This window comes from Spea bombifrons, chromosome 9, assembly GCF_027358695.1.
Source record: "Spea bombifrons isolate aSpeBom1 chromosome 9, aSpeBom1.2.pri, whole genome shotgun sequence".
Taxonomy (NCBI): Eukaryota; Metazoa; Chordata; class Amphibia; order Anura; family Pelobatidae; genus Spea; species Spea bombifrons.
In genome coordinates, this window is record NC_071095.1 from 18386032 (window position 1) to 18399281 (window position 13250).

At 39.7% G+C, this 13250-nt stretch overlaps 2 protein-coding genes across 2 annotated transcripts; both read left to right on the plus strand.

Annotated features, from left to right (window-relative positions):
* Nucleotides 1–389: 389 nt before the first annotated feature.
* LOC128505120 (carbohydrate sulfotransferase 8-like) lies at nt 390–2192 on the plus strand. The gene is made up of 2 exons (XM_053475420.1): nt 390–618; nt 1333–2192. Exons 1-2 carry the CDS (start codon nt 510–512, stop codon nt 2181–2183), a joined length of 960 nt encoding a protein of 319 aa, XP_053331395.1. The 5' UTR covers nt 390–509; the 3' UTR covers nt 2184–2192.
* A 10137-nt stretch (nt 2193–12329) lies between these two features.
* Nucleotides 12330–13250, plus strand: LOC128504309 (carbohydrate sulfotransferase 9-like). The gene has a single exon (XM_053474344.1). The coding sequence runs from the start codon at nt 12330–12332 to the stop codon at nt 13191–13193; it is 864 nt and encodes a 287-aa protein (XP_053330319.1). The 3' UTR covers nt 13194–13250.

The window sequence follows — 13250 nt, forward strand, 5'->3', positions numbered from 1 at the left end:
CCACCAACCACCAACCTCTCCTAGTTCCTTTGCCATCCCAGAATAGCTACCCCCAAGAACATTTGTCGAGATTGAATGACTGAGGGTCAACCAGGTACAAGTCACTATATATTATGGGACATGCTAACATTTATACACCTGCCCCCCCCCCAACTAATTGGGCACAACAGTACAACTCCTTGGAGAAAATTACAGCAACAAATGTCTCATTTCTGGTACCTAACAGCCGGAAGGTAGTAAAACAGGTTAGTCAGATGACCCTATGGTTCTCTCACACCAGGGAGGTCACTCTAATGATAGTAAATATAAACAGCTGATGCCAGGAGACCTGTGCAATGAAACAACATTTCCCATAACTGCAACCAGATGCAAACAGTATAAATGGGCCAGTCTGAAATGCATTGAGCAGCAGTGAACCATATTACGCGTTAAACACTTGCTCCTATCTTGTGATTGACAGGTGGAATGGAACCGAGTCCTGAAAGGTTACTTGCAACGACTTCTTCGAAATGGCTGAAATGCTAAAGATTCACCAAAAGTTGTTCGCGCTGATCCTTGTTTGTGTCTTCTTCGTAATTTATTCTAACAGTAGATGGCTTCGGATTTCTTTTTCCAATGGTATGTGACGGCCGCCGCACACATGGAGAAAAGGCTACAACGCAGAAAATGCTTAAAAACACACAAAACATTATTTTAAGAGTGAGCTAAATCTGAGTTAAATCAGGAAAAAAAGTTGTCTAATCACTATAGTAACCAGTAAAACGGTGTAGTGAAAACATTCTATTGCTTGCTGCGGTGAGAAGTCTATGGTAAGACTTTCATATTTTTGCCCAAAATGTACATAAGGTCCACGGCATTCCATGCGTTTATTCACACGGAGCTTTCTCAAAGGTAATATTCAGTTTCTGGGTAAAAGTTGGTTGACTGCACAGCAGTCCGTAACATCAAGTCTGCTTTAAGAGTGGACGTAGCAAACATCCTTTAACGAGCAGACACGCAAACTTTATAGGTCCCCAACGTGCAAAGTGACCTTAAATAAGCCATTTTTAATTTGTGACTAAACCTGTACTATATTGAGCTCAACATTCTGGATTATATACAATACACTTGCAGGAGGCGGCAGTCTTTCTGATGCATAACTAGGTGAAGATTGCCCTACTTGGCCATTAGGTGATCTTCCTTGTAACTGGCCCATGTATACTATAGCCTCCATGGTGACATTACTACACACATACAAAGCATGTTGGTCTATGATGTCATAAATTAACATAAATTTTACTAGAACTGAATAAAACTTCTCACAGCTGCTGTCTTTTTTTTTTTTTTTGCAAGTCTTCACGCAAAATTCAGTCATTTACCGTCATCGCCAATATATTATGAGGTCCGTGTGCCAACAAAACAATCTCACCGGCAACTCATCATATCAAATTCATCCTTTTGTGGCCAGACAGTTGTTTGTGGAGCACACGCACAGGTTTATCTACTGCGAGGTGCCTAAAGTCGGCTGCACGAACTGGAAGAGGATCATCCTCCTCTTAAACAAGACTCTCGGAGCCACGCTCAACGATCTCGAACACAACTCCGTGCACACTCATCCTCTCCTGACCAAGCTGAGCGCTTACTCTCCGACGGAGCAGGCGGAGCTGCTGAATAATTACACCAAGGTGATGTTTGTGCGGGATCCGTTACAGCGGCTGGTTTCCGCCTACAGAGACAAGTTCCTACACGAGGACGAGGAGTATTACTACGACACGGTGGCCAAGATCATCAAGAGATCGATCGGGAGGTCGGAAAATTCCACCGGAAAGATCACTTTCGAAGAGTTTGCTCGGTTCGTCGTTCAGGAAAACCCGCTTTACAGAGATACCCATTGGAAGCCGATGTATGAGCTCTGTGACCCGTGCAACATCCGTTACGACATCGTGGGCAAGTTTGAAACCATGAAGCGGGATTCAGATTTTGTCTTGAAAACAATAAAAGCCCCGAAGAACTTAGCATACCCCAGTATTAAACATTATGCCAACGAAACCAGAACCAGCAAAGAAATAAGCATGCGCTTCTTCAGTAGTCTATCCTACATGGTACTCGAGAAGCTCATGGCCGTATATAGGGTGGACTTTGCCATGTTTGACTACATCCCTTTGAATAACTCAATCGTCAGAAAGCATTTCTGGCGCATTTGACCTCATTGTCCTGATAATACCCACTTGGATAATCCATTGTTACTGCTCAATGATTTTGGAATTCTTAAGTCATTCATTGAATTTTGTTGAATTTGATCTTTTGAAGCCAATGTTTTTACGGATTGTTTTGGCCACATATAATTTTAGGTCAGGCACGGAGGGCCATTTGTATCTGGCAGCAATTGAATGCTGTAAAAATGGCAGATTTTACCTTTTTTTTTACCAAATACTATATATATATATATATATATATATATATATATATATATATATATATATATATATATATATATATATATATATATATATATATATATATATATAATTTTTTTTAAAATGGACACTATGTTAACAGAAGTATAAAAAACATATCTTGTAATCAGTTTGTCTTTGAATTACACGTGCAATGATTTAAAATATTGAAAGTACTCCGTATTACTCTATTTTTCTTTGTGTGTTATTTATGATATTTAATATCGTGGTTACATTCAGCGTTCCTGTGTCTGGATGCGTTTTCGTGTATGTACACACACATATAGGTCTGCAACCAACAATTATTTTCATAATCATTTTTTCCGTTAATCAGATAAATATGCAATTTTTTTGTTTATTTAACATAATTTAATGAACAAACTGGGCACTAAAAACAAACAGGAATAACAAAACGTACAATTTACATTAACATGTATCATTTTTCTAATGGCCGCCTTATTTTACTATGAAGTAATAATAACGAAAGCTATATTTTAAAGGTACAAGAACCCAAACAAAATATTTCTCAAACTAGGTTTTAATACCGAAACAAGTTTTACTAGTAAATTAGATTCATTATCGATTTTATTGATTAGTTGTTGCAGCCCTACACACACTATTATATACACACACACTATTATATACACACACATATACAGTATATACATTGTTTTGTTTTACATTTATTTTGTTATAAGTAAAGTTTATTTGCTTTTTGTTCGAATCAATATGAATAAATATTGCTTATTTATCGCATTAATAAAATTCGGCAATTGAATGAATACGATATTACTATAAGATGGTCAAAAGAGTGATGAGCTAAGCGATATGGTGTGATAGAATCTAAATATTTATGTCTCAGACAGTTGCTTAACCAGCTTTTGGACTGTAATTAATAACTCAGCCTTTCTATCTCCCTTAAGTAATGTTCCTCTGAAAATTAAGGGGGAAAAATTGAATATATTACTTTTTTCTTAATATATTCGCAATGATTTATAGTGTTAGCAGCCGAACTAAAATGTTTTTTTTTTTTAATGACATGACAAGTTGCTTTTAAATTTGCTGTAAGAGCATGTGGTGAAGCAATAACTATTAGCGTCATCAGCTGGCCTTATTTCATTCCATTCGTTTCTTGTGACATCATCACGTATTATTCCTACCAGTAGCAAGTGTTGTTTTTCACTTTACATGTAGCTGTGCTGGGCGCGTCAGAGAACCCGGGGAAATTCCCACGCTGAATGTAACGCAATCTCCGTGGCCTCAGGCTTTTATCTATACATTGTGGAATTTTCCAGGCAAGCACGTAACACTGCATTAGTTTGTTTGTATCAATGACCGGTGATTTTAATTTGGAATGGGGATATATAATGTACATATAGTAAAGGAGACACTCAGAGCCTCAGAAGCAGCAATTTAAGCGGGGGGTTGCTGTAAATACCCAACATTCACTAATTTGGGGAGATGGAATTATTTATAGACAATTTTAGTACACTAGATGGACAAAAGTTTTGGGACACCTGGTCATGACACCAACAGGGACTTTTATGGCATTGTATTCTAAATACACAGACATTAATATGTAGTATTGCAGTTATCACAGCTTCCACTCTTTTGGAGTGCTTTTGTGGGAAATTTCATGAACTGACGTATAACCTGGCATCCCATCACAGTACCACCCTTGAACTCACGGAGCTCTTCAGAATGACCCATTTTGTTCACAAATGTTAGTAAATGCACGGCTGTGTGCTTGATTTTATGCACTTGGGGCGATAGGTATGCCTGAAACACTTGAATTAAATAATTAAGAGGTGTGTCCCAATACTTTTGTCCATATCGCATAACTGTCTGAAACACTTGTCTCAGGGAACTCATAGCTGACTGCTAGACCTCTGAGCCAGCATTTAATATTCAGGTGGGGGCGTAGAGTTTGGTCCCGTCCCGTACTTGCCTTGACCCTATTTCTTGTCTAAATATCAAGGCTGACCCCATGACCTCAGACAGCTAGCCCTACTTCTCCATCTTGGCTCTGCCCTTCCCACCACCTTGGAGCAGAATGAGGAGAGCTCCATGGAACCCAGCTTCTCCTACACCCAAACCTGCTCGTCTTGGACAACTGTGCCAGCCAGACAGCCTGAACTCAGGAGAGGCAGCCACACTAACACATCCACGCAATGTACGCAAACACCTACATCAGCACAACAAGATACTCAGCACCAATAAACACTCAGGGAAGCATAGCCAGAAACTCAAACACAACCAGACGCACGCATAACATTCAAACAAATACACACACCAACACACACACATACTAAAATAGCCAGATATTTGCTCACATATTTAAGAACACCCCCCATACACACTCAGACACATGTCCCCAAACACACTTTCAGAGACGCGTTCACACACTAAAATATCCACACACACGCCAACACACTCGGACAGACTTTCACAAACATTTCCGAAGACAACTGCGACGGGGCCCGCACCCGTTCCTGTCTCCACATGCCAATTCTAAATAGTTCAGAAAAGGTACATTTACAGTATGTACCGAGTATGCACAGATACCATACTTTGTTGTGTAAACATTTCAACAGCATCCAAAAATAACTCCGGACTAAAAAAAAAAAAACCAGTCTGATCCCTGCCTGTAAGCGAGAATCTGGGGCAAAAGAGTATTGCGCAACACCTTGGATTTTTAACATACTGTTTCAAGCAAAACGGTGTTTTTGCTTGAAACAGTATGTTAAAAATCCAGGAGTAATATTTCAACACTCGTTCAGCTTCCGTAAATATAATAAAAGACCTAAAGCAGCAGGTGGCAGCATTGACAAGACTGTCGAGTGCTATGTTACTGTGTGCACATTTGCCGTGGATCATGTCGTCCAATCCGGCTTATAGTTCCTCGACACTAAAAGGAATCATTCGTCAAACAACACAGTCTGCTAACGCAGGTAAGACCTGATCCAACAGAGTCCGACGAAAGCGATGCCCTGCTTTATAAGACAAAGGCGATTAAAAGGATCATAACGTAGCTGCGGTCTTAAAGGATTAGTGCAGCAATAGTAGTATATGCTGCCTAAAGGTATACGTGATCATTTTAATTAAACAGGACAAACTTGTCTCCCATGCCAATTAATCTTACCTGCAGGCTATATATATATATATAAAGCATCCATGTATACGGATTCAAGGGCAAGACGTGGCCAAAAAAAAAAAAAAAAAAAAAGCTTTCACAGAGCCGGCGCTGCTGCTTTGGTTCTTGCCATGGTTTGTATACCAATTTAAGGATTCATTAGATTAGAGGTCTAAGCCACTGAAGAGAGGTCCTAATGATGTCCAGCAGACGGCTGGATATGCCCAGCCAGACGGTACTCTTTATTGATGTGCTGCTGGGGTAGACGATATGGTGTGGGTGTGTGTGGGTGTGTGTGTGTGTGTGTTGCCAGAAGCCGTTTGGACATTTGCCCGGTGTGCCCTATGGCCAGTCCAGGCACGCCAATGCCATACTAAACATATCTGCAAGCCAAGGAGCTGGGGGACAAGGGAAAGCGGGAAGCATCTGCAGAATCTTCCCATGCGTTCACAAGTAGGGATGATTCAGCTATCATATTCATCAAAGTGCATATGATGGCTGGAGCGTCTTTTTGGCAGATAAGTGCCAGTCGGCTCGTACATCCAACTTTTTGATAACGTAACAAAGTCCATATACATGGTGACTTTCTTTTGCTATTTCAATTCTTCGCAGAGACTAATCGTATTTAACTTGGTTATCACAAATGCTTTAAACCTTACCTGATTTTCATGGATGCCGGGTCTTATCAAGACACTGCCTTTTTTCCCTCTGATCTATAAAAATTAAAAAAAATAATCATCATATCTGTCATTTTACTAAAAATCAACTGTAAAGCGGCAGGCTTCACACGGGTCTAGCACTTAACTAAAATATTCATATACTCAATAAACGAGTCAAGTTGAAATGAAAACACTGGCGACCCTAAAACACAGAACACGATAAACAAAACCTGAGGCAAATGCGTCTAGAAAATTATATCGTTTGCGTTACCAAGTCATAACTCGACGTGGACGATTACGTAGGAATATTGGCCGCATTGACTTCAGATGATTATAGAATTTAAGCGGGTCTACCTCTTATTTAAGGAACATTAAGACCAATTTCACTTACGGGGTATTGGGGGGGTCTCATAATTAAGAGGCAAAGGTCTCCACAAGCTGGTGTTTTGGAGACGAGGTGGCTCTGGCACTTTAAGACCAGCGGCCGCCTGATAGCATAAGTATCCCATGGCTGAAGGTATAGTAAGCGTGTAACGGATGCAATAAACATATAGTGAAAAAAATAATAATCGTGAATAACCAGAGATCGAGAAGATTTTCTGCAGCAAAAACACTAAAATGTAGTATTATTGGTTAATTATTAATAACAGGATAATCAAAGACACTTGCTTTTGTAGTACACATAAATTATGCATATTTTTTCCCATAAAAATAAAGGCTTTCATTCAAATATTTTATTTGCTTATTAATTTGTGTTGTGCCACAAATAAATTTTTTGTTGGCTTTCCATTATTTTTTATTTTCTTTTGGGGGGGGGTCTAGAATTAGTATCAATAACTGTATTATACTAGATTCTTAGATTATATTCCATCAATAAATTGTAGATTATAAGTACCAAAACACAAGTCGCTCTTGGTGTCATTTTTTTCTTTTAGATATTTTTCCATTTTGGCTACTTTCCATTTTATTCTTACTTTTTTTTATTATTATTATTATTTATAGTTGGTCCAATTTTCTTTCTACTATATCTCAATTTTCTATATGTTGTGTGTCAGATTTCTAAAAATAAAAAATAAAAATATGTTTTCTAATTTTCTGCTAAAATATTTTCCATAATTATTCAATGCAGGCAGCCTTCAGAAAAAAAGAAAAAAAAAAAAAACAATAAAACAATAGCTGTTTCAATATTCTTCCTACTATATTACAATTACTAAACTTAATTACTAAAAACAGAGCCTCAGAACTGTTAGAAGTCACCCGAAAAGTTTAACAAACATAACGTAGCTAACCTTTTAAGATACTTTGAGATTTACAATTTGTTCAGGGAACAGTGTAAAAAAAATGCCATCCTGCGGCTGTAGACGGACAGGCGTTTATTTCTAGTTTACAATAAATGTACGTTTCACGAGAGACGCAATAACTACATACCAAACTAGCATGACATATGTCATTTTGGAAGAGATAATTATGTTGCAATAAAAATCAGCCCGTTAAATTTACGCATCGGGAACATGTAGTCGTCTTTGTGATTAAAAAACTATTTGCGCTCAGAAGACACAACGCTAATTGTATGAGAATCCGGGTAAACACGCATGGGACAGGCACACGGCTCCTGAATTTAACACGAGACCAACGACTGATTAAAGTCAGTTTTCTCAGCAGGAAAAAACAGGCGCACTAGATCTGCTAACAAAGTCTATATTTATCATATACATAAATCAAAGAAAAGGGTAAAAGCACCCCACCGACGTCATCGTGGCAGCAAAATATTGTTCTTTCAGGGACAGCTTATTACACGGTATTACGTAACGGCGACTCGTTACCGACTGAACCGCTTCCAGCAAGCACTTTATTATCCGACATAAAAGACTGGCCATCGAACAGACACGACACGTCGTGGTGATAAAAGCGCTACTTTCTATCACGTAGTAAAGTGAAGTCACTGAATCAGAGGCACAGATCATATTAAAAAAAACAAAAACAACAACATTGACGGCAGATAAAAAGCATTTGACCCATTTTGGCTTACTTGCTTTCCGGTTGTAAAACCCTTACACTTTGAATGGCGGTGCCAAGAGGAAGCGGCCGGTTCTTGGCCCCCCGGCCATCGCCGGAATATAAACCACTGACTGAGGAGCCTAAATAAGCGACTAAACGTTCAGATTTTCTACACATTGGTTGGGGAAAACCGTAAGTTTCGTATTCTATATAAAACTTATGCCACATACACCTAATTTATACAGGATGTGTACAACCTCGCAAACCATAAAGGCAAAAAAAAAGCACCCCAGATGGAAGTTGGGGAAAAAAAGCATTGAAGTGCGAGACATCTAATCTCCATCCATAAAACGTGGCCATAAAAAGCACCTGTAGACGATATCAGGCAGGCGGGTAATAAAGTCAACAATCCCGATGAATTGCATTGCGTTTGAGTTAAAGGGACACTAAGGAGGATATCTATATCTACACGCATGCACACGCACACTTACTTATACTTTTTAAGTACTTTAATATGCTTTGACTCAAGTAGAAAATATATAATGCCTTCAGGAGAAGCTGAGGATACAAAGCTGCAGTGGAACGCCTCCTCTTTGGGTTGATTTTCAATCAAGTGATTGGCTGCTTGATGCTACCAATCAGAGGCAGGAATGCCTATCGTAACTAATGGGAGCATGTTCTGTGCATGCGACTAGGGGGTCTTATTACATGCCCTACCCGGAACGCTCCAGAGACAGCGCTGAAGCTGAGTGGTGGTAGATATATCATAGGGAGAATTTTCCAGCAAAAAGCTGGCGGGGGGGGGGGTTGGGTGGTGGGACAAGGGCAAATCCATTTTGTCCACTCATGAGTAAAAAAACACTTCTTACTTCCTTCAATTTTAAGACCAACCTTGTTTTATGGCCCATATCAAACTTTTATTAGTAAATATAGAAACGGGCATCGATCTTTACTACTTCTCAAATCAAATGTTTCAGACAAACTATACACAATAGAGATAAATATCCTTTCGTTCCAATAAACCCCCTCTATCTGTGGACCTGGAGGCCGCCATTGTTGTCGGTCATGTGATACTTTGGTTGACCTTCTCAGCTCAAACACCACACTGAGCCAATTCTTTAAGGCAACGCCAATGAAGTCCGTTTCGCTATAGACTTTCATTGGTCAAAACGTCAGGAGGGTGATTAACACAGAGCCATTCCATTGTTTACCACACGTAGCATGATAAAGAGTCAGACAGTTTGTCTAGTAGATTGGGCTCACAGAGGAGAAAGAACACACACAACAAATGGCTAATAAGCAGCTGAAGGCAAAAAAATTGTATTATGGGACAAAAACCAGCACAATATTTTTGAAAACCTATTTTTCAATAGCTTATTAAACACGACGACGTCATAGGAGGATTGCAAGGTCTCCGCCAAAGACATTAGAAGCGACTACCACCCAGGCTACGGTTTTGGATGGAATGTCAGTATATTGTCCTATGACTATTACCAGCTGGCTGCTCTGTGTAAACAGATCGATCGCAGGAGACAAAGATAAATAACATCTTAAAAAGATTTATTTCGGGCAAGCTGGGCTAGCCCTTTTATTCTACATTAACGACGAGCAATAAAGCGATAACTGGCAATAATTTCCAAGACACAATTATATTAAACGCCCATACACTGGACGTTCTTCAGAGACTCAAGCAAGAGGTTTTCACTGGAATCCAAATAAACGTCTTCTAGAGGTACCTTTTTTTTTTGTTACTTGAAACTTGGGAAAGGCAATGCCTCCCGTATTTAATCAATCATCAAAAATCTACGGCAGGTGCGGTGCTTAGAAACAAACTCTCGAGGTTAAAGCTTATTGTGAGAGCAGCGTTGAGACGTCTGCCACTAGGACAATACGCTCTACAAGCCGTGGAACATTTGGGGCTGGTAAGTGTACAATCCGAATGTAAAAAGAATTATGAATTGATAAATAGAATACATGGCGCTATATAAAATAAATAACCAATAAGAATAGATTGATAGGTAGAGTTTATCTGTTTATAGGTTGCTGCTGCTGTTTATTGTTTAACCCCTTAATGACAAAGCCCGCACATGCACGGGCTCAAAATGCATTGTTTTTGTTGTTGTTGGGACCGCCCATTGTCCTTAAGGGGTTAAGTTCTCATTAAGTCTTGTAAAAAGACAAGAGAAATACTCGTCTGCCAACAGCCACCATTGTCATATAATGCCTGGCGTGCTTATGTAATAAGTCAAAATCCATATCAGAATTAGCTGAAAAGCCTGTATATTCTATAAACACCCAAGATAAACTACTATACAGAGTAGTTATTAACAGTTTAAACATTTTTTTTTAAATATAAATACTATAGCAAAATATACACTATACAGAGCGATTTAAAAAGATATAAAAAGAAAATGGAAACCAGCATTCAATAGTGATAATAAAATAAGAATTGTAACGATCGGTTTGCAAAGTACCCCAGGGTAATCTCCACTGATGGGGTTTACGCCTCTGAAAGCCACCTTTTTCCTTATGGTTTTGCCGTCAGGTACCAAGGAGCCACCGGAGCTTTGCCAATATGAACTCAAATAGGTCTTTAACAGCACATTGGGGCTGGAGTCCTCTTTAAAAATGTTCTTTTGCGCTGCGCCTGTGTAATTTATTTTGAAGGGCATATCCGCTCTTTCATTCACAGTGCCTAGAATCATGAGAAGGCTACCGTTGAAGTATATCTTTATGGCTATTGTCTCTTGTTCGGCTTTGGCTCTAAACTTCCATTTCCAATGGCTGAGTTTCACCAGTGACGCGTGTAAGTACATCCGAGATCATAAAATACATACATTTTTTTAAATGTTGTCTAATATTTTTGTTTTAAAGCTTCTTCATCCCCTTCAGTCTCATTCATCGCTAATAACGCCGCTCAATCTGCCTTCCGAAAAAAAACAAAAAAACGAAATACAAAAACACAAAATAAACGTGAGATGCTCAACCAAAAGCGGACAGCTGCCGTGACGTAGTCCTAGTGCCACCCCGCTCCGGAGCTTCTCAACTTTTAGCTCTCTTGTGCCATTACAGAGGAAAAATCTCTATCAACCTCAGAGTTGAGAGATTTAAATTGGTTTTTTCGGATAAAAACTTACATTTAAGATTTTGCTTTACGTAACTGGACTCCGGCCTGGCTCAAGGAGGAGCGTGAACCACGAAGACAAGCAGAGTCAAACTCCTCTTCCATTTAACGGGAGTGCTGGACCTTTCCTTTAACTAAAAATGTCATCCATCTTATATGTTCTCACAGCAGACGGCCAGGACAAAAACTTTGTGTTCCTTCCTAATGACAGAGGCTTTTTTTTTCTTCTCCACATAGCCCTCAACGTGCCATTATCGTCCGTTCTTGCTTTCCAGCTTGTTTGCTCACCGTCGCCTTTTGCCTTCCCCACGTCAACCTGATTTGTGGCGACACGTACACTTATTTGCTTGATTGCAAAAAAACAAAAAGGTTAAAACGGGAAACTATTTTGTAATCAGGACGCCGGGTTTAATGTGACCTGAAAGTTCTGCAGGTGGAACGACACATTTCGAGCGTTTCTTAAAAGAATTAGTATGCTAAATCAAAACGTTCCCTGGGAATATATATATATATATATATATATATATATATATATATATATATATATATATATATATATATACACACACATATATATATATATATATGGAGTTAATTTTATCTATATAGATGCTATCTATAGTTGCTCGTAATCATGGCTAAATAGTTTTTATTATATAGCTATATCTATAGATCTAGATAGCAAACGTATATTAAATTATCACCTTCAGAGATGGAAGAAGATAGGAACGTTCTCTACTTACATAAAAGGGGAATGAAGAAATGGACTGAAGATGGGGACAAAAGGGGTTATAGACTACTGGGCAGAAAGGAGTTGCGGGTGTGTGGATGGGGAGTGAAAAATAAGAGGCGGGAGATTGGTAAAAATAGTTGGGAGACAAAGGGTGCTCAGAGTAAAACAAAGAGAAGATAGGTGGGACGGAGAAAGCGAGACGGGATAATGGATAAAAAGAGAAGAGGACAGAAACACTTGGGTCAGCATGATGTCCTCGTGCCATGTAGGTGCTGTGGCCATTTTTCCTATAACAGTGGCTTTGCATGTCTTTCCAGACGCCGATCCAATTCTGAAAGACCAAAGGAGCCGCCAACGCATTTTGGAAACAAGCTGTCGGCAAAGAAACCTTACTAACCCATCGAAGAGAATCACTTCCTTCCTCAGCAATCGCCTTTTCGTGGAGCCGAGGCACAAGTTCATCTTCTGCGAGGTGCCAAAAGTGGGGTGCTCAAACTGGAAGAGGGTCATGTTTCTTTTGACGACCAACCTTAGCACAAAAGCAGAACATATACAGCACGACGCGATCCATCAGACTCGTTTACTGAAGCGATTAAGCAACTTCCCGCCCGAGCAGCAACAAATGATGCTTCGGAACTATACCAAAGTCATGTTTACGCGGGATCCGCTGCAGAGAATAGTCTCAGCCTACAGGGATAAATTTCTCCACTCCGCGGGCTACTACGCCACCATCGCAAACACGATCAAGTCGAGGTTCAGGGAAAGCGTCAACTCAGAAGACGCGGTCACTTTTCAGGAGTTTGCTCGGTACGTCCTTGGAGAGAATCCGAGACGCATGGATATCCACTGGATGCCGATGCACTACCTCTGTGACCCGTGCAATGTTAATTACACAATCTTGGGAAAATTCGAGACCTTGAAGAGGGACGCGGATTATGTGCTGAAGACCATTGGCGCGCCTTCGGACATCAGTTATCCCACCATTAAGAGGTACAACGAGTCGAGAACGGATGCGTCTGTCAGTGGCGAGTATTTTGCAAGCCTACCCCCCGGGCTCCTGGAACGTTTATTCCGACTGTATAAACTTGACTTTGAGCTATTCGATTATTAGTAGTAGATAACCGTTTCAAGACATACGCTCAGATATACAGCTTCCAGGAGATGAGCC

What these genes read in the sequence shown, in the direction of transcription:
- LOC128504309 (XM_053474344.1), top strand. Translation starts at nt 12,330, where the DNA reads ATGATGTCCTCGTGCCATGTAGGTGCTGTGGCCATTTTTCCTATAACA.
- LOC128505120 (XM_053475420.1), top strand. Translation starts at nt 510, where the DNA reads ATGGCTGAAATGCTAAAGATTCACCAAAAGTTGTTCGCGCTGATCCTT. An exon ending in TCGGATTTCTTTTTCCAATG is followed by an intron (nt 619 to 1,332) that starts GTATGTGACGGC and finishes TTTTTTTGCAAG; the next exon opens with TCTTCACGCAAAATTCAGTC.